The following is a 25,057-nucleotide window of genomic DNA, read 5'->3' on the forward strand; positions in this document are numbered from 1 at the left end:
ACAGGGGAGGGGCGGAGCTGATCATAAAGCTGGCAGGACGGACTCTGAGGGGGACGGGGCGGAGCTAAATCGAGGAGGAGGGACTTACTCGAAAGAGTAGTTCTGGTTGGGCCACATTGGAGGGCGGGCTAATGTTAGAGGGAGGGGTGTGTAGGAAAGTGGGCGGGGACAAGTAAGGGGCGGGGCCAGGCAGAGCAGCAGTGAAAACACTTCACTGGGTCAGATTCGGATCATTGCATAAACTGGGAGACTGAGGGTCCAGGAGTTTGCGTCTGCGTGTTTCTTCCGAGTTCTGTCGGATCTTCGCACCCCTCAAGGGAACGCCGCAAGGCCCCATGGGAATTGAGACATTTCCAGGGTTGCTAAGGCGCTGAGTCCGACTCGGCCGTTTGCCCAGGGGGAGGGGCTTTCTGAGGCCCCGCCCCACCGCCATGCGGCCCGCCGGGTTTGCGATCTGGCTGCACCTAGCCTTGGCCCTCGTCGGCCACCTGGCTGTGGGGTGGGCCTCGGCCCGATCCCCCATCTATGTCAGCAGCTGGGCCGTGCGGGTGTCCCAGGGTTACCGGGAGGCCGAGCGCCTGGCACGCAAATTCGGCTTCGTTAACCTGGGGCAGGTGCGTGGGACCCGGATGGGCGGGACGGGGCGGGGCCTGAACGGGACGGCAAGGCGACCCTCGGATGTCAAGAAGCCCCAGCCCACCCCTGCCGAGGCCAACTCCAGTTTCTAGGACACCCAGAGGGCACCCAGAGCCCCGTCCGCCCCAGCTTGGGCACCTGGTTGGGGGAGAAGGCAGGCCGTGAGGGCTGGCCCCTGTCCTGGGAGGCTCCACCGGGCAGCCGCGTCCCAGCGATGGACTGCCTGCCCCACGTTCCCAGATCTTCCCCGACGGACAGTACTTTCACCTGAAGCACCGGGGTGTGGCCCAGCAGTCCCTGACCCCGCACTGGGGACACCGCCTGCGCCTGAAGAAGGAGCCCAAGGTCAGCCTGCCTCGAAGCTCTTGGGGTCCGGCCACCTCCTTTTATTCTTGTGATTGTAACGAATGGCTGTGTGAACTCCGCAAGTCACCTGCTCTGAGTCTAGGTTTTTGCTTGGCCTCCGGTCTATAGAGTGGGGACCCATATGGGGGAGGTCTGTGGAGAGCAACAGATGGCGTGTGGGTGAGGTGCTCACCACAAGCCCCACACACTGTCAGCATTTCTGGTCACCTCCTTACCCCCTCTGTTGCACCCTGAAAGATCAAGGTTCCCAGGTACCCCATAAGGAGTAGCAGATAAAGTTCTAACTCATGGGATAGAAGGGAACTGGCCGGCGTTATGACAGCAGAAACAGGTCCAAAGAATAGGATTCCTGCCTTAAGTCAGCCGATGAGGCCATGGGTGAACTGGGACAAGTACCCAGTCTCCATATACTCAGAGAGGTGCCAGGTCAGGAAAAGGACTCAGATGCCACGTCAGGCAGTTGAGACTGAATTTGCAAGCTTTGGGAAGCCATGGAGGGGTGTGGGCTGGGCTGGGGGCTGATCCTCAGGTGAGTGGCACAGCAGCCTGTGACCCACCGGGGGCACTGGGGACAGAGGGAAGCGGTTCGGGCTCAAGATGTGGTCTCCACGAGGGAGGCCAGGGCTTGCCACTGGATTGGAGGCCAGCTCTTGTCTGGAGCTGAGCAAATTGGGAGAAGATAGTCCTGACTGCTGAGAAGGGGACGGGGGGACATTTGCTAGTGGAGGTGTGGGGGAGGTAGATTAATGAAGAAGGGTGAAGGGCAGAGGTCTAAGGAAGTGCAGCCTGGGGCAGGCAGAGTGGTCTGTGAAAAGGCCCTGGGTGGGGGCACAGCTGTGGCTGCTGCAGAGCGGGCTCGTGAGGGCCAGACAGGCAGGCCCTGGGGACCCCAAAGAGCAGCCCCACCAAACACAGGGCCCCAGGCCCCACACCACACCACGAAGGCCCCAGGACAAGCAGCCCATACATCCCACTCCAGCTGCAGCTCTGTAGGCAGTCACCATGCGGTGGACAGGGGAGGAAGCCCACGCAGACCCTGAGGCAGATTTGGGCCCTTTGACCCAGAGTTGAAGGGCTTGGAGGGACAGGACCCCTGGGCGGTGGGGTGTGAGGGTGGGTGGGCTGGCAGAGGGTGGCTGCTACAGCCCAGCCCCTCCCCTCCTCCACGTCCCCTCTAGGTGCAGTGGTTTGAGCAGCAGACGCTGCGGCGGCGGGTAAAGCGCTCCGTGGCCTTGCCCAGGGACCCCTGGTTCCCCAGGCAGTGGTACATGGTGAGTGGGCCGGGCAGGGCAGTGGGGCCAGGATGGGCCACAGCCCCCCTGACACTGGCCCCCACCCCACACAGAACAACCAGGTGCAGCCGGACCTAAACGTCCTGCAGGTCTGGAGTCAGGGGCTGTCCGGCCATGGTGTTGTGATCTCTGTCCTGGACGATGGCATCGAGAAGGACCACCCGGACCTCTGGGCCAACTATGTGAGCCTGAGGGGGCCTGGGCAGGGGCTGCCCCAGGTCCCACAGCCTGCCCCAACCTCTCCTGTTTCCTAACCCCGTCCCTAGGACCCTGTCGCCAGCTATGACTTTAACGACTGCGACCCAGACCCTCAGCCACGATACACACCCAGCGACGAGAACCGGTGAGCTTGGCATCCCACGGGCGGTGGGGGCAGCCCCAGGGAACCTTAAGGACTGTGACAGGCGCCCCGATCTGCCCTGGTGCCAGGCACGGGACCCGCTGTGCTGGGGAAGTGGCAGCCATAGCAAACAACGGGCTCTGTGGTACAGGCGTTGCCTACAATGCCCGCATTGGAGGTACTCAGGGCCCTGCTCTGCAGTGGGGGGCAGAGGGACTTGGCAGATAGGCCAGGGCGGAAAGTGCCCTGGGTGCTGGGTGATGCGGGGCCACATGGAGGGCAGGAGAGGGGCTGGTGGTGCCGCCACAGAGGCTGTGCCCACCCGTGCAGGCGTGCGCATGCTGGATGGCACCATCACAGACATCATTGAGGCCCAGTCCCTGAGCCTGCAGCCGCAGCACATCCATATCTTCAGTGCCAGCTGGGGCCCTGAGGACGACGGCCGCACAGTGGATGGCCCGGGCGTCCTCACCCGCGAGGCCTTCAGGCGTGGTGTGACCAAGGTGTGCAGAGCCTGGGGCCGGGGTGGGCTTGTGTCCACAGGCCAGGATGACACCCCCACCCATCTGCAGGGCCGCGGTGGGCTGGGTACGCTCTTCGTCTGGGCTTCGGGCAATGGCGGCTTGCACTACGACAACTGCAACTGTGACGGCTACACCAACAGCATCCACACACTCTCGGTGGGCAGCACCACCCAGAAGGGCCACGTGCCCTGGTACAGCGAGGCCTGCGCCTCCACACTCACCACCACCTACAGCAGCGGCGTGGTCACTGACCCCCAGATCGTGAGCAGCCCCCGCCTGCCCCTGCCTCCTCGCCTTCCCTCCTCCCAGGGCTGCCCCCAGGACCGGGCCCCCCCTGTAGGACCAGGCCCCACAGCTGTTGCCTTTCATGCCCACGGGCCAGGCAGGGCCAGCTTCAGGCCTGGTGAAATGCTCTGCAGTGCCCTCCGCAAGTGCTTGCGACTTTTTGTACAAGGGCTGGGTTTTCGCATCGCATGCACCAGGCCCCCGAGACCCCCTCTCTGCCACCAGGTCACCACGGACCTGCACCACCAGTGCACAGACAAGCACACAGGCACCTCGGCCTCGGCCCCCCTGGCAGCTGGCATGATCGCCCTGGCTCTGGAGGCCAAGTAGGTGATGGAGGGGGGAGGGTGCCTGCCTTCCGCGACTGTCCCTAGCGTGCCCCAGCTCACTGTCCTTGCCCGCCCCAGCCCACTCCTGACGTGGAGGGACATGCAGCACCTGGTGGTCCGTGCGTCCAGGCCAGCGCAGCTCCAGGCCGAGGACTGGAGGAGCAACGGTGTGGGACGCCAAGGTGCGGCAGGGCCGGGCAGGGGTGGGGACGTCACGCCTGCGGGGTGAGTGATCGCCGGCCCTCCTGCAGTGAGCCACCACTACGGCTACGGGCTGCTGGATGCCAGGCTGCTGGTGGACATGGCACGCATGTGGCGACCCACGCAGCCCCAGCAGAAGTGTGCCATTCAGATTGTGCACCAGCCCACGTGAGTGTCCTCAGCCAAACCTCCACGTCCCCTGCCAGCCCCAGCCCTCCCCCACGCCCGTCACCTCCCAGCCCTCCCCCATATCCAGTATTACCACCCAAGGGCCTGGACACGTGGGAGGCAGGCCTGAGGGCCTCAGTTTAACCACTTTCAAAATGAGAGGCTGGGTCCCAGGATCAGAGCCAGATCCCACCTGCTGGCAACCACCTGCCCAGCAGCCGGCAGGAGGGCCCTCACCCCCACACTGCCCCCCAGCCCCATCCTGCCGCTGTTGGAAGTGAAGAAGAATGTGTCGGCTTGCACGGGCCGGTCCTCCGTCATCAGCTCGCTGGAGCACGTGCAGGTGCAGCTGTCACTGTCCTACAGCCACCGCGGGGACCTGGAGATCTCTCTCACCAGCCCCATGGGCACCCGCTCCACGCTCGTGGCCGTCAGGTGCGGATGGGGGCCCAGTGCAGGCACTGCAGCCAGACACTAGCTCAGTGGCCTTTCGTGACTGGCCACACAGCCCCTCCTCCCGCCCCCTCCGTCCCAGGCCCTTTGATGTCAGTGGCGAAGGCTACAGCAACTGGACCTTCATGTCCACCCACTTCTGGGACGAGGACCCGCAAGGCCTGTGGATCCTGGGCCTGGAAAACAAGGGCTACTATTTCAATACGGGTGAGAGCTGGGGACATGACCCCCAACCTCCCCAACGAGCTCTGGAGCCTGCCTCGGTCACCCTACTGCAAAGGGGCTCCCAGTGGGGTCTGGTGCCCAGTAGGCGTCCAGCCATCAGCCCATACTGGGTGTCAGTGTGAGCACCATCGAAGTCTGGGGCTCCAGGGTCGGATGGGGGCAGCTGACACGAGGGCACCAGAATGGCAGGACCAGGCCACCAACGTGCCCACCATGACCCCTGCCCAGGGATGCTGGAGCGCTACACACTGCTGCTCTACGGAACGTCTGAGGACATGACAGCCAGGCCCACTGGCCCCCAGGGGACCCGCAGCGCATGCGTGCAGCAGGACACAGAGGGGCTGTGCCAGGGTGAGTGCCCGGTGCAGCGTGGCCCGCTTGCTGGGAGGCAGCAGTGGTGGGCAGTGGGCGTGTGCAGCCCGGGGCAGATGGGGGCGGACCAGGGCTGCAACCTTGGCCTTACACCCCTGCATGCGTGTCCCCTGCACAGAATGCCACAGCCCTGCCTACCTCCTGGGCCACCTCTGTCTGTCCCAGTGCCCGCCGCGGTACTTCGGCCACACGCAGCAGGCGGTGACTGCGGGGCCTGGGCGCCCAGCCGCGCCTGCCCTGCGGGTGTGCTCCCGCTGCCACGCGTCCTGCTACACCTGCCGCAGCAGCTCCCCGCGCAGCTGCACTTCCTGTCTCCCGCCGGACACACTGGACGAGCTTCGGGGCTCCTGCTCAGGACCCGCTGCCCCCAGCGGCCAGCCCCAGCCCACTGCGACCACCTGTCCCCACTGGCACCGGGGCCTGGCCCAGGCCGTGGTGCTGGCCCTGCTGGCTGTGGCCTTTGGAAGCCCCTTCTAATGCAGAGTCCTCTCTGCAGGCTGCCGCCACCCTGTGCCAGCACCCCCAGCCCTGGAGGCCGCCCCCAACACCACCCCAGGCCCAGCTGCTAGCCCCAGGCAGGCCCCACCGCCCCAAAACCTTGCTCCAGACTGGGGCCTGGGGGACAGGAACCTACCCCCAGAAGGCCCTGGCTGACCACTGAGGCCCAAAGGCCAGGGGCAGCCCAAGTGGAATCCTGTACCCCGGACCTGGCAGGTCCAGGAGGAAAAGCAAAAGAGGTCTAGTTGCACAGTTTGGGGTGAGATGGGGGTGGGAGGAGGCAGAGGCCGGTCTCGGCCACCATGTCTCCCTGTCCCAGAACTGGGGAAGCTGGCAGGGGTAGATGGGGGGCAGAAGGGCGTTCTACTAAGTGCTTATATTAGCCACATTTTTCTAAAATAGTTGAATTTTCTTAACTTAATTGATGGATGTGAAAAGTGAGGCATGAAGGAGCTAGACTTAACATTTTCTTAGCATAAAATGAGATGCAGTATTTGGATATGACATCTTATCAAGGCTAACATCATCAGAGTTTGCTGCTTCTGGAGAGAAATGTACAGAGTTCAGATACGGGTAAAACAATTGCCAGGAACAATGAGTGCCAAGTACCCTGACGGCCTGAGGAAGTTGCTAGAACAACTATGGAGGACTTCTTCTCTGCTTCCCATCAGGTGGTGCTGGTTTGGCCTTTCTGCGTCAAATCATTATTTGTTCTGTGTTTAAAGATGTCCTTTAGGAATGACAAACAGAGATCTTAGTTTTATGAACCCCACTTGATGATTTCAAGATTTTCTGTCATTGGTATGCACACCAGGTAAAAAGCACCTTTTTAACGATGATGCCATTAACAAAGACTTATTCTGTACACAAGCAAAGAGCTAATTCCCATCAGAAGAGAGGCTGACGGACTCCAGCACGATCAACGGTGCCCGGGCCATCAGGGTGTCACTGGTGCAGAAGCGGGTGTAAGATTTGTCTGTCTTCTGTTGTGCCAGACAGTGAAAGATGTGCCAGAAACACAGCATGACATCAATTTCCTCACTACACTTTTGTTTTGGAAAATGTCGTTATTTTTCATAGAAGTAAGTATGTTTACTTATGTGAACATCCACGGGATGATTCTTATTTCTAAATGAATTAATAAAGCCATCCTTTAAAAATCTCTCAGGTTTAATTTCTAAAGCAGTAAATACAAAAAAGATACAATCTACATAAGCAAGAGGTCTTTGAGGTCCTTGATCCATTTTAAGAGTGTTTTTTAAAGCACGAAGGGCTGTGAGGCTAAAAGTATAGAGTTGTTCTTCTATAACATGATGCAAGAATAACCAGGGAAGACATTAAAAAATAAAGGCTGGAGAAAACCGGGAGGGATCATTGTCTAGCAAAATTCAAGATTATATAAGCCACTGGTTGGACTGTCGTGCTGGCCCTGTGCTGGGACTTCCTGGCATCTTGCTAAGGCATCATGCAGATTGCAGAGACATTAACACATAATCCAGGAAAACCATTTAAGCGAGCTGACACATTAGTGAGATGTTGTGGAAGCTGGGGGCAGAGGCCTGAGTCTGAATTTTTTCCTTTCCCATATACTAGTTGTGGGATCACTGGGCAGAGTATTTTATTTCTTCATGTCTTGGTTTCTCCATTTACAAAACAAATAAAAATGTTGCTTGAATTACTGCCTAGCTGAATGGTTATGGGGACCGAAGGGGCGGACAGGCACGATCAGGAGCAGCTGCGTCCCTGTCATCATTCGTGACACGCTGCCCATTATTCTGCCTCTCACTGTCCATGCCTTGTCCTACTGCCCACGTTCCTGCGCGCGCTTTCAGGACCTGTTTTAATTGATCACTCGTCTCTTTTTTGTGCTCCCTGCTGAAGCACTTCTTCTCCAGTCCGTTCTACGTGGGCAGGTAAGCACAGCACACGAAGGTTTCAGGACGCCAGTAAGGAATGCTTCCGACAAACACACCCGAGACTCTCCAACATGCTGATTCCAACAAACAGCATGTGAAATAGGCCCGGAGAAGTAATATACACGCATGCTCCGCAGAGAGACCCTGCTTGCTACTTAAATCCTTATCATTTCTTTACTGTTCATAAATCTTTACAAACAGGGTAGGGCATTGAGACATTTTCCTTGGTTTAGGGAGTGTTTGGAAACACTCCAGGATGCATAATAACCGAAGAGGACAATTCTTCAGCAGCTGCGAGGAACAGCAGATGAACAGCGCAACAGGGGTTTTGTATTGAAGGTTCTCACGGTGGGACGCACAGGAGACTCACCATCTTCCTGTCCGTCCTCCTCCTGTCCTGGAGTCCCGGCAGCAGCAGGCCTGTGTCTTGACTGGAAGGAATGAGCACGTTGTCTGGCTGTACCCCAGAGGAGGTGTACCCGGAGAGAAAATAATCGTAGAAAAGGACCTTAATGACACTGACTTGTTGTCTTTAGTTTTTGAGTTTGTGTTGCTTCGTAGAATTTACCCAACACCAACCTTTCATGCATAAAACTTCTGCTACTTCACAGGAATGAGGGAAGAAGCGGCCTTTGTGCATCTGGGGGAAAGCAGATCTGACGTCGGCTTCACGGCGAGGGCTTCGGCAGGTCGCCCCGTAGACAGGTCACGTCCAGACCTACTCAGCCCCATAAACACAAAAGGAGTCCTTAATAAATCACATCAGCTGCTCATGTTTGGCGAAATGTAGATGTAGACAGACACTTATTATTTTATGCTATTAATATGTAAGAAGGCGGTAGGGCCTAGATATATTTTTAAAAGAGTTCTGTACCCCAACCCATTCTTTGCTCAAGGAAACGTTTTGTAAGCCTGAAACCATTCATCGATTCCTCAGGACAAAATAGGAGCGTATTCCAATGTCCTCTTCAACGGTACTATTAAATCTGAATTCTGGAAGGTCGACTTTCTTCCCTTAGATTCCAACAATTTAATTAGTCTTCCTACAGTCAACTGTATGAGATTTACTATATAACCTTTCTTCTAAGGATCCTAAAATATTTTATTGTTAATTGATTATTCCCCACAAGTATGCTTTAAAAATCTCTTTTGCTTGAATTTTATGCTTCACTTTTATTTCCTTATTTTTAATTCTTCTCTATCATATGTTTCTTATTTCTTTTTCCTATATTTATTTTAGTTGTCATTCACTTTGTACTCTCTGGTCATATTTATTTAATTATACTCCACATTTTACCACCTCCTATTTTCATACACTAAATATTGGTCAAATTTCCCCCCCCCTCCCCCCATCTATCCATTAAGAAAGAATTTAGTGGTAATTAGTGTAGATACCGAATTGCATTACAAAGGCAATTTAAAAATGTTCTCTGAATTAAGAGAAAGGCATTGTTTAAGATGTGGAAAATACTAGGAATAGTTTCATTTGAGTGTCAGCGGAAGAAAATTCCTTTTAGCCTACGGATAAAGGTGACTTTCTCATTTCCCTAACATGCTTCAAAAGCACTTGAGGTTGACACTCATTTTGTACTTGAGAGTTTAACAAGCAAATAATCAAAACTTAATCATAAAGAATTTATAGCGCTATTAACTAGTGAGTATTCAATAAATGTTTGAACTGAACCAAATTGTTTGTCAAAAAAAGAACTTTCTGGCAATCCTCCAGTATTCTGGTGTGACAGATCTCTGGCCCAAGGTTCAAATGCTGACACTTAGACTCAAATGGAAAGAGTAAAAGCTCTCACCGCAGAAACGAGTAGGCTGGGGATGCTGAGCTGTGACCTTGGGTTACTGCCTTAAAACCTATGAAGATCATGACCCAAAAGCCCTAGTACAGTTTTATTACTTGGTTGTTATTGACATTGTATCAAATGAATTAAAGGATATTTTCCTGGTTATAGCTTCCTGATTTCAAATACTAACGTGTTTTGTTTAATATACAGTTTTATTTCCCAGTCGATACAAAGGTCTCCAAAATGATTTTAAATAAATTTAATTTTGAAAGATCTCCATGGTCTTAGGATATAGCATGCTCTTTGCCCCTGAAAGTGAGGGGCTGAAATAAAAGCTTTTATATAAAAGCATTATCATTATCATTGGGTTGCATGCCTGGTGTCTCAGGGGTGCCGTCAGAGAAGCAGAAACAGGAGGTCTAGAGTAAGGCATTGGTTGCAGGGAACTGGCACATGGAGTTGCGGAGACTGGCTGGGCAAGTTCCGCATCCACGGGGGCGGCTGTCGGGGCGGCAGCCTGGAACCTGGCTGTCCGCAGGGGGAATTCCTTCTTCATGGAAGCCCCAGTTCTGCTCTTAAATCCCTTCAACTAAGTGAATCACACTCACCCAGATTATTTAGGATGATCTCCCCTACTCAGAATCAATGGATTATGAACTTTAATCACATCTACAAATTAGCTTCAGAGTAACAACTAGATTAGTGTTTGAATAATCGGGGGCTGTAGCCTAGCCAAATGGACACAGCAAAAGACCAAAAACACCAGTTTATTTATAAAGATCCCCTCTTACTTACTGCCTTTTAATAGTTTGTGTGTGTGTGTCCTTTTCCTTTGCTATAGCTCTATAGTGGGTTGATTTACGATGAGTTTTTTTTTCATAAAGGGTAATTTTTCCCAACTAAGAACAGTTGCTGAAAGCATTCTCACCCTGCTCATAATACTGTATATCAGGCAGACAGATGATCATTAATTCAGAACCTGTTAAATCTGAACTGAAGCCTCATGTCCCATTAGGCATTTTTCAAGTAGAACTAAATATAGAGTCACTTCCTTCTTGAGGTGATAACTTAAGAAAAAAAGTAAGTATAAACACATAACTAAACTCAATAAATAAAATTCATCTCATGTTTTTATAAGAGAGGCCTTATGCATAGATGCAATGTAACGAAGAAAGACTTGTACCCAGGTAGGTGTCTAGGGAGCATCTTGAGCTCACATTATTATTATTATTTATTGAAGTATAGTTGATCTACAACATTACACTGACTTCAAGTACACAGCACAGTGACTCACTGAGCTTGTATTATAAGTGCCCATCTAAAATCATTCAGTGTCAACCTTCATTGAATGTTTACATTCTGTAGAAGTGGACTCAAGACTTTGAGATTTACAGACTGACTGAAGAGATAGATCATCTTCATTTGTAACAGAAATGAAATTGAATTCAAAGACATACACAAACAAGCCCAAGAACAAATTTCCTGTGTCAGGCTGTATTTGCAGTGTTGTGATGAGAGGCGAATAGCATACAACCAAGCGACACAAACAGGTGTTTCATTTCTTTGTCTTCATCTGTAACACATGGCATCTTCCTAGCAACCTCAGAGGGCACTTATAATAAGCGTCATTGTGTCTATTAGCAGGGAGAACCATCCGAGGGCAGAAGATCAGACATAGTCACCCATAACCACCGGTGAGCCACACTGCACGAGCCGGGGCCAAACCTGCTCCAGTAGCACTGGTGCCACAGTTCCCGTGAGCCCTGTGTGTCTCCCGGCTTTGCTCAGAAATTCAAGACTTCTTACTCAGCGGTTCCTCAATGGATTCTGTGGTCTGATTCAAATCGTGTAGGTGCCATCCATATTAAGCAGTTAGTAATGCTCTATGCTTTACAAATTACACTCTGTTCCACCTTTAATTTGCCTCACACACATGCATGTACCATCTATACATCTTCCTTTCTCCATGTATTCCATGTCTATTAGTTCCTATATTTTCTTCCTTATTTAGAACTCTGCTAAGATCATTTCTTCCAGAAAGGATTTACTATCAAGTCTTTGCATAGCATTGCTTCATTACTGGGTTTTATATTTGGTATTAATTTCATTTTAGTTTTGTGCCTCATTCTTCTAAATATAGCTACGTGTATTTTTTCTCTGACAAAAATGCCTAAGTGTTTTTAGCAATGATGATGACGTTTTGCTATCTATTCCTTGCTGAAATTACTGCTGGATTTCTGGGGAAGCCGTCATTACAAACTTTAAGTTAGTAGCTTATTCATTGCCTGTGTATGTATTTAAACAGCATTGTCTTTGGGCAGAGATGGGTTTCTTGTTATAAAATAAACAGATTTGGATTTTTGCATTTCACTATGTGTAGGTTATACTCTAGTAAAAGTTAATAAATATAAAAGAGTGGAATCTGGAAGCGTTAAACTGAAAAGGAGGGGACTCTTATCCAAATACATATTATGGAGCTGTTGGCAGCCGTGTTGAGGGCCAAGTTCAGAGAGACCCTGGAAAGGACATTTTAAATTAACATGGCTGCCCACCCTCCTGGGCCAGGTCTTACTTTGAATGGCACTTTGCTCTTGCCAACAGCAATGCCAGGAGGAGCTCTCTGGGTCAAGGGATACATGCAGGATACGATGGGGGGAGGAAAACTGGGTCCACTGGCTTTGATCTCACGAATATGTTTATTTCCTAAACAGCAGTTTTCAGTTATCTGTCGGCTGCATATAAAAACAAGCCTGCATATACAAATGATTTTTCTTAAATCTGAAAATATTTTTATTAACATAGAAAACTAGGGCAGAGAAATGTTTTCCAAGAGCATTTATAGCTGGAAGACATCATTTATCTCTCCGCCTAGAACGCTCACATCTCTCTCATCAGTTCCATATAGTTTTTAGGCTCAACTGCAATGAACTTTCATAGTTCTGTCACTTATGTTGCATTTATCTACCAACAAACATCTAAGAAAGGCTTACATTTATTGAAGTATTCAGTGAATTTAGCATTTTGGAAATCAGAGTTGCAGAATAAGTGATTTTTGTTGACTATTTTTTATGACTTGGATAGAAATAAAACAGATTTGCTAATGACTAGATGTTTTAAAGACATAGCTAAAATTCACTTAAATTTTTACATTAAGACATTTAATTTTGTTAGAGGCTCAGAACTTCATATCAGATGTGATACACCTATTTGTGGTTCTGATGATAATTTAATAACAATGGATGGATTAAAGGCTTCCCCACCTCCAATCCAATATATTCAAATCATTCCTTGAATGCAGTATATTCAGCATAGCAGCAACAAATGCTAAAAATAAGTGAGGTATCTGTTGTGCATAGGTTTTGCTTCATTTGCAATTGCACTTAAACTTTTCCGAAATAAAAATAATCAATGTTTATACCAAATGTCTTATCACTCAATCTAGGGAGAGTAGATGCAAACATTCACCAAATACGTCGTGGTATTTTGAAAATGCGTTTCCTGTCTTACACATACCGTCAGAGTTCTCAGCCACTAAAGTCTTGTAACGTGGAGTTAACGTTTAATCGGTCTTTGGTGATAAGAGTGGACTGACCTGCCCACCATGTTCGTAATGGCCCGTCACTCCGAGCAGGCGGAGCTCTGGATGCCCGCTGGCGTCTTCCTCTGCTCGCTGCCGTGCTTCAGACAGCACACGTCTGAGTGGTTTTTAAATCCTTTCTGCAAAGTCTATGCTGTTATCTATGAAATTCAAATTTGTCACAAATTTCAAAGATTAATCCACTTATATGTCTTCATGTAGCCTGGGTTTTGGATTTTATATTTTTGCAGAGCTTTATTTCAACAATTTGCTTTGCCTAACTGCCATTTATTTCCTTGATATGTCACCGTTTAACCAGCCTTGTAAATCAGAAGGAAATACCGTGCCTTACAAATGCTCGGCAAACAGCAGCGACAGTGACAGTCACAATGAAGCATATTGTCATGGAACAAACTTCCGTTAATTTGACAGTCCTGACTAAGGTCATCTGGATTTTCTTCTATGTCATCATCCAGGAAATTTATAGTTCTGTGGTCTACCTTTAGATCTGTGATCCATTCTGAGTTAATGTTCTGAGGATTTGCATACGAGACCCTAACCCTGCCTGGAGACAGGCTCCACATCTGCTCGGTTCCCATGGTCTCAGGATGCAAGTTCTCACTGTATTGATTGTAAAGGTAGCATTGTAAGCACTGTGTCAAAGCATTTCTTGCCCACCTTGCTGTCCTAGGCATGCCTTGCTGTGCTCTTTCCTGGGAGGAGGACAGGGTGTACTTTTGCTGAAGGCTGACAGGAATTGCTGAGTAGGAAAATGATGGAGGGTACTCTGACGCTGCTGGTGACCATGGACAGACATGCTTCTCCCAGCGCTATTCATTTACTCACACTGTTTAAAACAGACACGCACTTTATGGAAAGGCTGGGAGATGCAGACACGGGTTCCAAAGAAGCCTGTGTGTCCGTCCTCCCGCCTGGTGGTTTAGAAGGTCGGACTGGTACCTCTCACATTAAAGTCCACAGACAGATTAACAATGGGGCAGGGAACCGGCCCCTGGCAGCTTTCAAAATTATGTGACATAACTTATTTGCTGGTGAAGTTTTTATTTGCTTCTCATGTGTGGTTTAACATTCCTAAAGAGAATATCGCCCTAATAATAGGAAATAAAGTTAGCTGCTTTGCATGCATAAATCACCTTTATGACATTTGAGTCTTACTCATCTGTGGCAAAATGCAAAGCAAGACGTGAAGGGCTCAATCATTATATATAATCAATATTCTATAAAGCTTTGTTTATAGACTGACTCTTTTATGTTTTCCAGTTACATGCATTCCTATTACAACTATTTTTATACATTATAAAATGTAATAGAGTGAATTCCCTTAACTGGCTATCCAGGTTTCAATGGTTTAGGGACCAGGTTAATGTGTCCTAATTCTGAATATTTTCTATAACTACATTCCGAGATAATTTTAATATGAAATCACGGACAAAACTCTATTAGAAAGAACGCTGTGGAATTTCTGCTGGATAGTAGGTGCAATTATCCAAATAAGTGACTTGGGTTCAGACTAGTTTCTTCGACTTCGTGTTTTCATGAGTTGGATGAAATTGCTAAAAAAGAAAGTTATCTTGCCAGTAACTTTTATTCCAGATGGCTAGAGAGAGAGCACGCACCCAGGGGCAGGACTGTCTTCCCGTTTCACTAAACATTCATTGTGATGTCAGCAGGGAGGTCTTGCCTCTCGTCCCAGGAGGATCAGTTGTTCCCGCTGCTATGTCCCCTCAGCAGGCGTTCTGCCCTCATTTGAACTACATATACTTGGGACATCTGCCGCTCCAATGCACATGATGCTGGTTTCTTGTCCACTCTAGAAACCCCACACTGTGAGCAATGGAAGTGACTTTCTTTCCTTCATTATTGGCATCTCTTGTATACCCTTCGGATTTGCTTTTCTCTCTGCTCAGGACATTCTTACCCCAGATAACTAAGTTGCTTGTTTGAAATCTCCTTCAGTTTATGCCCAAATACCACCTTACCAGTGAGATCTTCCCTGACCATTCTATTTAAAATTTTAAACCCTTTCTAAAGTACACATTTCCAACGGTAAAATCATGGCTCTGGCACAAATAAAATTGAATATGTATGCAAGATTTCATTTAACTCACTTGTTAACAAAGGACCCAGTAGAGTATTTGGTAAGGTCGAAGGAAAACTCAATATACCTATAAACGTGTGTGGGTTTATATACAGACACATGCAGAGTTGGGAAGGCTAAAAGAAAGGTGCTAATAGATGCAAAATGAGTAAATATTTTGTAGAACAATAAAATCTTTGGGGCTGTCTTTTTTACGGGGTAGAAATCAATTGGAATTCACTTACATTCCAATGGATGATAGTTATATTCATTACTATGACTGTTCTACAATTTCTACCCCTACAGACATGCAAAAAACAGCCTAGTCCAAGACGATGAAGCAAACAACCACATTCTTATGTTTACAGGGCATGTGGTTAGAGGACATAAGGGCTGGGACCCTGGCGACACTGCCGAAGAGCGAGGAGAGGGCTCTGGTGGAGATCTGTGTAGTCCCACACGGCAAGGGCCAGGAGGGTGGGCAGTCAGCAGCCCAGAGGGGCATGTGGGCGTGTCTGAATGCAGGGAGGGGCCCCGGAAATGGACCCTTGAAGAAGTGATGTCACTGAAGACACACCCAGTAGAACCCGAATTGTGACCCGGATGGAACCCAGATCCTGGCCGCAGACCCCAGTCCTGCTCACTTGACCGGAGGCGCTCGACAGAGCAACATGCGGTCTTGTTGTGTGGAGCCTTTTGAAGGCGCGGGAGTCAGGGAAGCCGAGACGGAGAGTCCTGCTGCTCGCTGTGGGCGCTGGCTCAGTGACCTCCTCCACCGCCTCTGTCCGTGTCTCCCGAGGAGCCCCGAGGTAACACAGGGCGGCCCAGAGCGGGCCCCTCCAGGGCCAGGCCACGAGTGTGAGCCATCCTGGCTACCAGGCGCTGGCTTTGCAGAGCTCCACCCCGGGGAGCGAGGAGGAGCTGGTGGATGGATTCACCTACTCCATCTCCCTGGACCCGGGGCAGGCTGTCTACACCCCAGGACCCCGTTCCAAACCTGGCAACCTGACAGGGCCCTCCCAGGGCTGCCCCACGAGAGTGGCCGACAGGCCCACTCCAGAGGGCCTGGAACCTCGTCCCTAGGGGCACCCCGTGCCGATCCTTGCTCGCACCCAGGGGGCTGGGGGCTCTCGGGTGACCTGCAAACCTCCCTCGTCCTGGTGGTACCTGGGTTTCCCACTGACTATATCCCTGCTGCCCCCCTCAGCCTGAACATGAGCCAACTGTCCATGGGACTGCGGTCCCCAGGCGCAGGGCTCCCCGGACACGCCGGATGAGGAAGGGGAGAAAGTGCACCTCACTAGCGGAGCCAGCTCCACACTCCAGCCGGAGAACTCCAGAGCACACACGCCCTTCCGAGGATGCTAACCAGCCGAACATGGGACAGAGGCTCCCCTGGTGAGCACCCACCCTCTCCTCGGCACAGTAGGGCCTCTGCCCACAGCCCGCTGTGTGTGTTGAGTGTCCCCACATGTGTCAGAACTGTGGTGTGTTCCTCTGACAGGTAGGGTAGCTGGTGATCAGCCTGTTAGGGTGCCCATGGGGAACACGGGAGGAGCCTCAGAGGGGCTCCCCAGGCACTGGGTGCTGCAGAAAGGACTGCCGGCCAAGCTGGGCCACTTCGGGGCTATTACTTCTCTGCACCTGATGAAAAGCCTTTGGCGTCACCCGTCAGTGACCTCAGTTTTGAAAAGCACAAGGAAAGCAGCCTTGGGAGCAGACGCTCATGATTCCCTCTGGCTGGGCCCGGGCCTTGTCCTCACTGAGTTCACATGAGGGGCCTCTGGGGGCAGCAGAGGGGTACCTGGACAGGTTCTGGGGGGACTTCCTTCAGCAACAATAGGTGTGCAGCACCCACTTGGTGCAGGCCCTCTGGGCACACATAGCATAACTGCGTGAAGGAAGCAGACACAATACTGGGAACCCGTCCCGGGGGAAGTCGGGCAGTCACTTCAGGCGTCATCCGCAGGTCATGGCCAGCGAGCGTCATGGGCGATGCCCTCACGGCCTCCTCATGTGACGGAGGGCATGACAAGCGTCCAGAGGAGGAACTGAAAATGTGAGTTTTCATTGGGACCAGAGGGGGCGCTGCCCGTGTGCACAGAATGGTCTGAGGAGGCGTTTGGGGCTTGGGGAAGGGGGCGACCAGCAGAGCCCAGCTGGTCACCCATCGTTGGATTCCCATGGGCGGGCTGACGACTGGGGACTTCCTACTCGGGAGGACGGGAGAGGATGGGGTGCCAGGACAGACATGCAGGGTCAGGAAGGGGGTTGGCAGGTGCCTGGACAGGCAGGGGAGGGCAGAGCGGCTGGAAAGACCAGGCTTCTCACTCTGCCACACCCCGGCCTTCCCACAGCCCCAGGATGGGACGGGCTAGGCGCCTTGCCTGGGAGCCTGAGAGTACGCCCAGGGTCCACCATGACAGCCAGCCTTCATCCACACCGGAGGGCCAAGTCCGCCACCACTTGGGCCAGAAGGAGCACCTACAGCCCACGGTGGCTGAGCTCAAAGGTGAGGGGCTGCAGCAGGGGACCGTCTAGGGTGGGCTTCCCGGACTGGGGTTCCCTTCAAGGCAGTGAGGGCTTTTCTGTCCTTGGTAAGGTGCGGGGAATAAGCCCCGGGGTGACCCTGTCTCTGTATCCTGCTCCAGAAACATGTTGGCAGGAACAGAGCTGGCGCACCATGTGTCTCTGGAGCCAGCTGCGTGTAAAGTCAGTTCAGAAGCTCATTAACACCCGTGTGCTAGAGTTACAGCCGGTGTCACCTGTTTCTTCTGCCCCTGCAGAGCCGAAGGATGTCCGAGCAGGGGCCTCAGCCCTGGGGCCCAGGGCACCTGCCCAAATGGTATGGGGCCTGCCAGAGCCAGAGGCGGGCCTGGACCCCACCAAACCCTGTGCCATGAGCCCCTGGGACATTCCAGGAGTGGTCTCAGGCCCTGAGCTGGAGCCCCATGAGCCTTTGGGCCTGGGGTGCAGGGCACCTGCCAGAATGGCACAGGGCGTGGCAGAGCCAGAAGTGATCCTGGAGCCCACCAGCCTGTGTGCCGCAAGCACCTGGGATGTGCCAAGGGAGGAGAAACACACCATCCTACAGTTCCCCCCCCGCCTGGTGGCCGAGCAGCTGACCCTTATCTGTGCGGTGAGCAGAGCGGGCTCTCGGGGTCGGGGCTGGGCCTTCCCTGTGTCACGGGCTGCCCCAGACCTGCCCTCCCCTGACATGGACTCCCGTGATGTGGGCCCACGTCCCAGCTTCCCCACAGACTCACCCTGTGCCCTGAGAGACCCTCCCCACGCCCAAGACTGCACTGACCACAGGGGGACAGTAGGGCTGGCCCTTAGGGGTCCTTGCCGACCAAGGAGGAGGAGTGGAGGGAAGGTGGGCAGGGCCTGGCCCGGCTGGGAGGGGGAGGGCAGGGGAGGGGTGCTCAGGGAGGTGCCGCCAGGGCCTTAGGTCCTCGGGCCATTGGCCTGGCAGGCCTCCACAGCCTCGGCACTTCAGAGGCCCCTGCCATGGACCTGACGGCGTGGGAGACACTGACACCACCAAAGGCCCTGGGTGGAGTTGTTTTGGGGGAAACTGCACCTGAGTGGGTACCGGGATCCCCAGGGTGGCAGAATGGGAGGCTGATGCCCCAGGATGTCAGGCTGAGCTGCCTTGTGCTGCAGGGAGGGGGTGAGCAAGGGTGTCTGCGAGCACAGCCCCTTCGTTCCCCACCACTGTGGGGTCCTGTGCATCCGGTCCTGGGCGCCTCAGTGGACGGGCTTCAAAGCCTGGATGGCCACAAGCCTCACAGCACACCCCCAGCTGCCTAGGCTCCAGCTCCAACCGGTGGCTGCCTGGCACAGGGGCACCAGGGGCACAGCTGGATGACACCCCTTGTCATCCCCAGGAGCTGTTCATCAGGGTGGGAAATTCGGAATACAAGGCCTATTACTGGCACCAGCAACAGATGGGAGGCATGGAGGGCCTGGACCGCAGCATCCTTCAGATCATCCGGCATTTTTGTGCCACGGCTAATTTGGTCACCACCTCCTGCCTCGGGACCCCGAGCATGACGGCCCGGGACAGGGCCCGAGTGGTGGAGTTCTGGATCCAGGTGGCCAAGGTGAGTCATGGGACGGCCCCCGGGGTCCATCCTGGCGTCTTGGGACCTGCTCCCCAACTTCCCCAACTCTCATGATGAGTGCCTGCGGTCTGCCCTGCAAGGTCCCTGGGCCCTCCTGCCAGGGGCGTGCTGATCTGGACTCGCAGGCCCCAGGGGGCGGGGGGGCATCCATCCCTGGCCCCTTCCTTGGGTTGAGCTACAGCCCTCCACCCAGGAGGGCTGCTCACCAGGTACCAGGTGTGCTGGGCTTAAGGACAGGCGTTCATGTGGGGACAGAGCAGAGAAGCAGGCCACGCTTTCAGCTCTGTCTTCTCTCCCAGGAATGTCTGGCCCTCAAAAATTTCGAATCCCTCCACGCCATTGTCGTGGCCCTGCGGAGCCCTGCTGTACGGCGCCTGGACAGCACCTGGGGACATGTTTCCTGGTGGGTAGTCCTGTCCCCGGGACCAGGGCACCTGAGGGGACAGGGATACCCCTAGGTCTGGCAGTGTCCCCTCAGTTGGCTGGGACTTTCTGGGAGGCGGCAGACCCTAGGGACAGGGATGGCGGGCTCTTGGAGCCCCTGTGGGTTAGGGCAGCGATACCCCTGGAGGAATCAGTTTCCTGCAATGTCAGCTGTGGGGTGAAGCCAACTGGAGATCTCGAGCATGCGTTCTGCAGCAGGAGGTCTCTGCCCCAAGGACAGCGACCTGGCCCAAAGCAGATTCGCCCCCGGGAGAACTGGGAATGGAGACCCTGGGTGGAAACACGCAGCCCCCTCCCCAGGCCACGGAGTCCCCAGGGCTCAGGGCTGTGGTGGAAAGCCTCCTGCAGGCTAGTGGATCCCCAGGAAAGCTCTCCACCTCCAGCCGTGTGTCTCCCTCGCCCTCTCCCCGCCCCTTAGGAAGAGCAAGAGGACATATAAACAACTTCAAAAGAGGGAAAAGGGGCTTAACAGGAAGCAGCTCCTAGAGGTAAATGGAGGCTAGAGGTCTGGAAGGGAGGGGTCCTTGGGGCAAGTCCTCGGCCGTGCGGGGGCCCAGCCTTGGGGCAGACTCGAGGTGTGCAGGGTGAGAGGGGGGAGCTGATGGGGGAAGTAGGGTCCCCCAGGCCCCCAAGGGCCTCGTCTGTCTCCCTCCCTGGCCCCACTTGACTGGGGGCCTGGCATCCAGTGAGGACCCAGAGGACAGGGCCCGGGTCAGGGCTGTGGCTGGCGTGGGGTTGGCAGCAGGGGTGAGGCCTGTGGCTGAGCAAGGTCGGCCTCTCCCTGGGTCCCCTCAGACCGTTACCCTGGGGTGCGGACCTGCCAGGTGAGCGGGGTCCAGGGAGCACAAGACGGGCTTCAGCTTGGTGCCCATCCCACCTTGTCGTGTGAGGGGAGCCGTGGTGATAGCCAGGTGACAGTGGGTGCTTAGGGCACCCTGGGAGGCAGGGACCTCCCCACACACTCTGCAGGTGAGGAAGCCTCTCAGGGCGGCTGGCCGCAGCCCAAGAACACACAAGAGAGGATGAGTGTGTGCCGGAGCTGGGGTCGCTCTAGGCTGAGAGCCTGCTGGAGGTGGGGACAGCATAGGAGCCAGGGGACGCGCGCCAGGCATCCATCAACCAAGGCCTGGTGGTGGGAGGCCGCGTGGGAGGGGAGCACGAGCACCTGAGTGTCCTGGACCTTGCAGGAGGTGAAGTCCACGATGAGGCAACGGCAGCAGGCCCCCTACAGATCCCAGGATGGGAAGGCACAGGTGAGATTGGTGCGGCCAGGGTCATGGGCGGTGGGGGCGATCCTGCACCTGCTCCTGGTGCCACGAGCCCTGAGCTGCCAGCACTGGGGTTACCAGGAGGGCGAGAGCAGCTGGGTATGGGGAGAAGTTGGAGGACAGGTGCAGGGACCACAGGTCCTGGGATTGGCCAAAACCCAGCCCTGGGAGGGACCGGGAGAGGAGCGCAGGGTGAAGGGAGGGGAGGGAGGCAGCACAGGTGGTCCAAGGGAGCTGGGGCTGCGGGTGTGGGGTTCAGGAGAAGCTCTGTGGGCGCCCCTGAGGTAGGCGGGGACTCATCACCTCCCCACCCCCGTGGCACAGGGCATGGTCCCCTTCCTCCGATTGTTCCTGAATGCTCTCGCAGAGAAACATGTGGACCATGATGAGGATGGGAGTGAGCCCAGCGGGGCAAAGGGGCGTAGGACGGTGAGCTTTGGGGAGGAGAGAGCCCCCAGGGAGCCCGTAGCTTTCAGCGTCAGTCTGCCCCCCTTCTGAGTCCCCCCTCCTTCCACCACAGGACCTGGGCTTCTTGGAGACGACTGCCAGAAGGACCAGCCTAAGACCCGGTCCTGGTCCCAGGGCAGGCGGGGCTGAGGGCTAGAGGGGCAGCATCTGGGCAGGACTGTCCTCCGCCTCAGGCCCTGCCCAGGGGGAGGCATGCTGCTCCTTCAGGGGAGGAAGCACATCAGGGGGCTGGCAGTGCCTGCCCGCCTGAGGCCCCGTCTCCCTGCCTGCCATCACGGAGAGTTGCGTGGGAAGCTTGGCCTCATCTCCCCAGTCCCCTCCCCGCCTCTTGGTAGCCCCGATCCCGGGCCAGGTCCGGGTGCTTTTTCTGGGCAGGCCTGCCCCTTGGAGGGCCCTGGAGGTCCTCCAGCTTGGGAAAGGGTGGGGACGTTCTGGCCTCGTTCTGGGCTCAGGGGGCTGTTTCCGATGCACTTTGGGTGCCTTCCTGCATTCCAGGGTGATGCGACGAGGGTGAGAGTGTTGAGCACAGTGCCTCCAAAGGTGAGGGATGGGGTCCAGACCCCCTGTGTAGGACCTTGTCCACCCAATCCCCTGGGTCTGATGTGCTTGGGCGAGTGAAGGCACGCAGAGCTGAAGACACTAAAGGCTCTGTCAGGTGGGGGGTGGGGGTGGCACCAAGGCTCCTTCCTGGAGGAGGAGCTGGAGACCCAACAGTGGGAACAGGCAGGGCTGGATGGCATTGGAGGGAAGGCGGGTTCCTGTGTGCGCAAAGATCGGGGACCATCCCAGTGCCCCACTCCTCACGCCCCTCTTCGTCTGCATCCTGTCCTTCCGCTGCCCCAGGTCACTTGTGTCCTCGATGAGATCATGATCTACAGGCGCGTGGCCATGTGGTATGACCTAGATCCTGAGGACAACTTCCTGTCCTTTTTCCAGGCCATGGAGCCCCTGAATAAGGACCAGAGGTGAGGCCGGCAGAGGTCAGGCGTGGGCTGTAGCTGCCCGCAGGCTCTGGGAGAAGGGACCCTGACGTGTGGCTCCAGGGGCTCACAGGTGTCCCTCTGTCCTGCAGCTACAACCTGTCCTGCCACGTGGAGCCCCCACGCCAGAGGGTCAGCATAAAGAGGCTGTTGCAGTTCTTCATGTGCCACAAGGTTTAAACTTCCTGGCCAGGGCCAGGTGAGTATTCTGGGCGGGGGCGATCGGCAGGGGGTGGGCTGCTCCACGGCCTCAGGGAAGCTTCGGGCCACATGGGGTGTGGGGGCGTCCTAAAGACAGGTGGGTGGGTCTGGGATCCCAGCTCCACGGCCGACCAGTCCTGCCAGACTGAAGGGTGGTTCCCCTCCCCCTCTGGGTCTCAGCCTCCTCCTCTGTGACTAGGTGACGCTCAGGAGACTTCCCGTGACAGGGACGCCCCGGGTGCTTGTGATTGACAGGACCCTCTGTGCAGGACCAGGGGCCCAGAGGGCAGTGGGGACGGGGTGCAAGCAGGATAACGGGGGGAACCCGGGATAACCTGCCTCTTCTGTGCACCTGTGTGGCCCTGCAGCTGCCGTCCTCGGGCCCGCAGCCCTGGTGGTGCCCTGGCTGCGTGCGGACGAGAGCTCCCCCTTCGGGCAGGCGGCACCCGGCACTCCCAGGCCCTAGCCTGCTTCCTGCTCCTCTTCCTGCCCCTGCTCATCCTCAGCCTCTGCTGCGGCAGGTCCTCTGGCACCTCCTCCGTCGGTCGGCAGACCCGGGCAGCTCCCCAGGCTGCCGCTGCACCCCAAGGACCCGTACGTAGCTGCGGCCAATCTGGCCTCCTTCCTGCTGGGTCGTCCCCTCTGCTCGTGGCCCGTTGGACAGAGGCGAGCTGCCCCACCACGCGGAGGGTGTCACCACTTGTGCACGTGGCCTCCCGTATTGTCAACACCACCTGCTGCCTGGGTGCCATCAGCCACCGAGTTGTAGCCACACGGTTCCAGGAAAAGGTGGGGCCGCACTTACCAGGCCTGGACATTCCCGGGATGGACACAGACACGGCGCAGTGCTGCACGGAACCACCACCCGCTGGGTGCCCAGAGGAGGCATCTGAGGATGCAGGGGTGGCCGACCGCCACAGATTCCAGGGCATGCTCCCAGGGGCACCCCCTGTGCAACTTCCACCCCTCATCCCTGAGAAATAGACTCCCTAGGGATTAAAGACGGCGGGGTGAGAGGTGAGCCTGAGACCTCCTCCCAAAACCACATATAATATGAAAAGATGATTCATACAACTCAGCCTGAAAGAGTAACAGGAAAGAAGGCTGCGCAGACTGCACAGACCTGGGGAAAAGAGCAGACCTCGCGGAAGAGGGTAAGGTTCCAGAGCTGTGACCCGGCGGGACTCGAGCCCTTCCCCCACCCCCGCGCATCGGCGGGAGGAAGAGACACAGACCAGGGACGGAGTGGAGGCCTGGCACTGCTGAACACCCAGCCCTGCAGATCTCTTCGGAGCACAAACCTACATTGCATGGTGCTCTGCTGATTAGCGGGGCTGGAATACCTGCAGAGATGGAGATTCCCGCTGCTTGTGGAGAACAGGGACTCATATCCGGCTGCTCTGGGCGGGCAGTCTCAAAACCTTCCTCAAACCATGACGGCTGCTGAAGGGGCAAGGACTGCACAGAGCTTACTGCTCAGGAGAAAGGACAGGTAGACAGAACTGGGCGGGTGCACTCTGCCCAGCAACCTGGGAACTCAAAACGATCTTCAGGCGCTACATCCCCCTGGCTGGCCACGCAGCTCCGAGGACCCCCACGCTGATATGCAGCCTGCTGTGTCTTCCTCCGGGCTAGACTGTACCTGGCTCGCAAACCGGCTGCCCCTGCCCTGGCATCAGGCCAGCCAGAGGGACGTCCCGCCTACAGCAGCTACAAACACAAAGCACAGAGGCTGACACCTGTGTGTGCGGCCACTGGTTCTGGCCGTGGAGGCAGGGATAGCAGCCGGGAAACAGGAAACAGCTCTGTCCTCCCCCAAGGCACCAGCACCACTCCCCTGCGACCCCCGCCACATACAAACATGAAACCTCAAAAGAACCTCGTTCAAAGCAAACTCTCAACACCAGAGAAAGGATCGAGTGAGACTGAATTAATAAATCTTCCTGAAAGAGATTTCAAAATAAAAATCATAAACATGCTCATGGAGGTACAGAAGAATATTCAAGAACTCAGCAACGAATTTAGGAAGGAGATCCAATCGTTGAAGAGCACAATGGAGGGTATTAAAAGCAGGTTGGATACGGTGGAGGAGATGATAAGTCAAAGAGAAATTAGGGAAGAGGAATTCAAAGAAGCTGAGGAACAGAGAGAAAAAACGATCTCCAGGAATGAGAGAATACTGAGAGAAATGTGTGACCCGTGCACACGGAACAATATTCGTATTACAGGGGCAGCAGAAGAAGAAGAAGAGAGAAAAACGGGTGGAAAGTGCCTTTCAGGAGGTAATTGCTGAAAACTTCCCCAATCTCGGGAAGGACACAGTCTCTGAGGCAATGGAGGTGCACAGATCTCCCAACACAAGGGACCCAAGGGGGATAAAGGAGGATAACACCAAGACATATGATAATTAAAATGGCAAAGATCACGGTTAACGACAGACTCTTAAAAGCAGCCAGAGAGAGAAATTAGATCACATACAAAGGAAAACCCATCAGG

At 54.6% G+C, this 25,057-nt stretch overlaps 2 protein-coding genes across 2 annotated transcripts; both read left to right on the plus strand.

The window, feature by feature from the left end:
• Nucleotides 1–247: 247 nt before the first annotated feature.
• On the plus strand, nucleotides 248–6,851 carry PCSK4 (proprotein convertase subtilisin/kexin type 4). Its single transcript, XM_017652066.3, has 15 exons — nucleotides 248–614; nucleotides 877–981; nucleotides 2,181–2,273; nucleotides 2,348–2,476; nucleotides 2,561–2,637; nucleotides 2,724–2,812; nucleotides 2,965–3,137; nucleotides 3,207–3,419; nucleotides 3,669–3,769; nucleotides 3,851–3,954; nucleotides 4,024–4,141; nucleotides 4,397–4,576; nucleotides 4,677–4,801; nucleotides 5,048–5,170; nucleotides 5,310–6,851. The coding sequence occupies exons 1-15, from the start codon at nucleotides 432–434 to the stop codon at nucleotides 5,666–5,668; spliced, it is 2,172 nt and encodes a 723-aa protein (XP_017507555.3). The 5' UTR covers nucleotides 248–431; the 3' UTR covers nucleotides 5,669–6,851.
• An 11,829-nt stretch (nucleotides 6,852–18,680) lies between these two features.
• On the plus strand, nucleotides 18,681–20,579 carry LOC140845347 (ral-GDS-related protein-like). The gene is made up of 3 exons (XM_073219351.1): nucleotides 18,681–19,179; nucleotides 19,500–19,603; nucleotides 20,063–20,579. The coding sequence occupies exons 1-3, from the start codon at nucleotides 19,024–19,026 to the stop codon at nucleotides 20,145–20,147; spliced, it is 345 nt and encodes a 114-aa protein (XP_073075452.1). The 5' UTR covers nucleotides 18,681–19,023; the 3' UTR covers nucleotides 20,148–20,579.
• Nucleotides 20,580–25,057: the final 4,478 nt, after the last annotated feature.

The sequence above is a fragment of the Manis javanica genome, chromosome 13 (assembly GCF_040802235.1).
Source record: "Manis javanica isolate MJ-LG chromosome 13, MJ_LKY, whole genome shotgun sequence".
NCBI classification, from domain to species: Eukaryota; Metazoa; Chordata; class Mammalia; order Pholidota; family Manidae; genus Manis; species Manis javanica.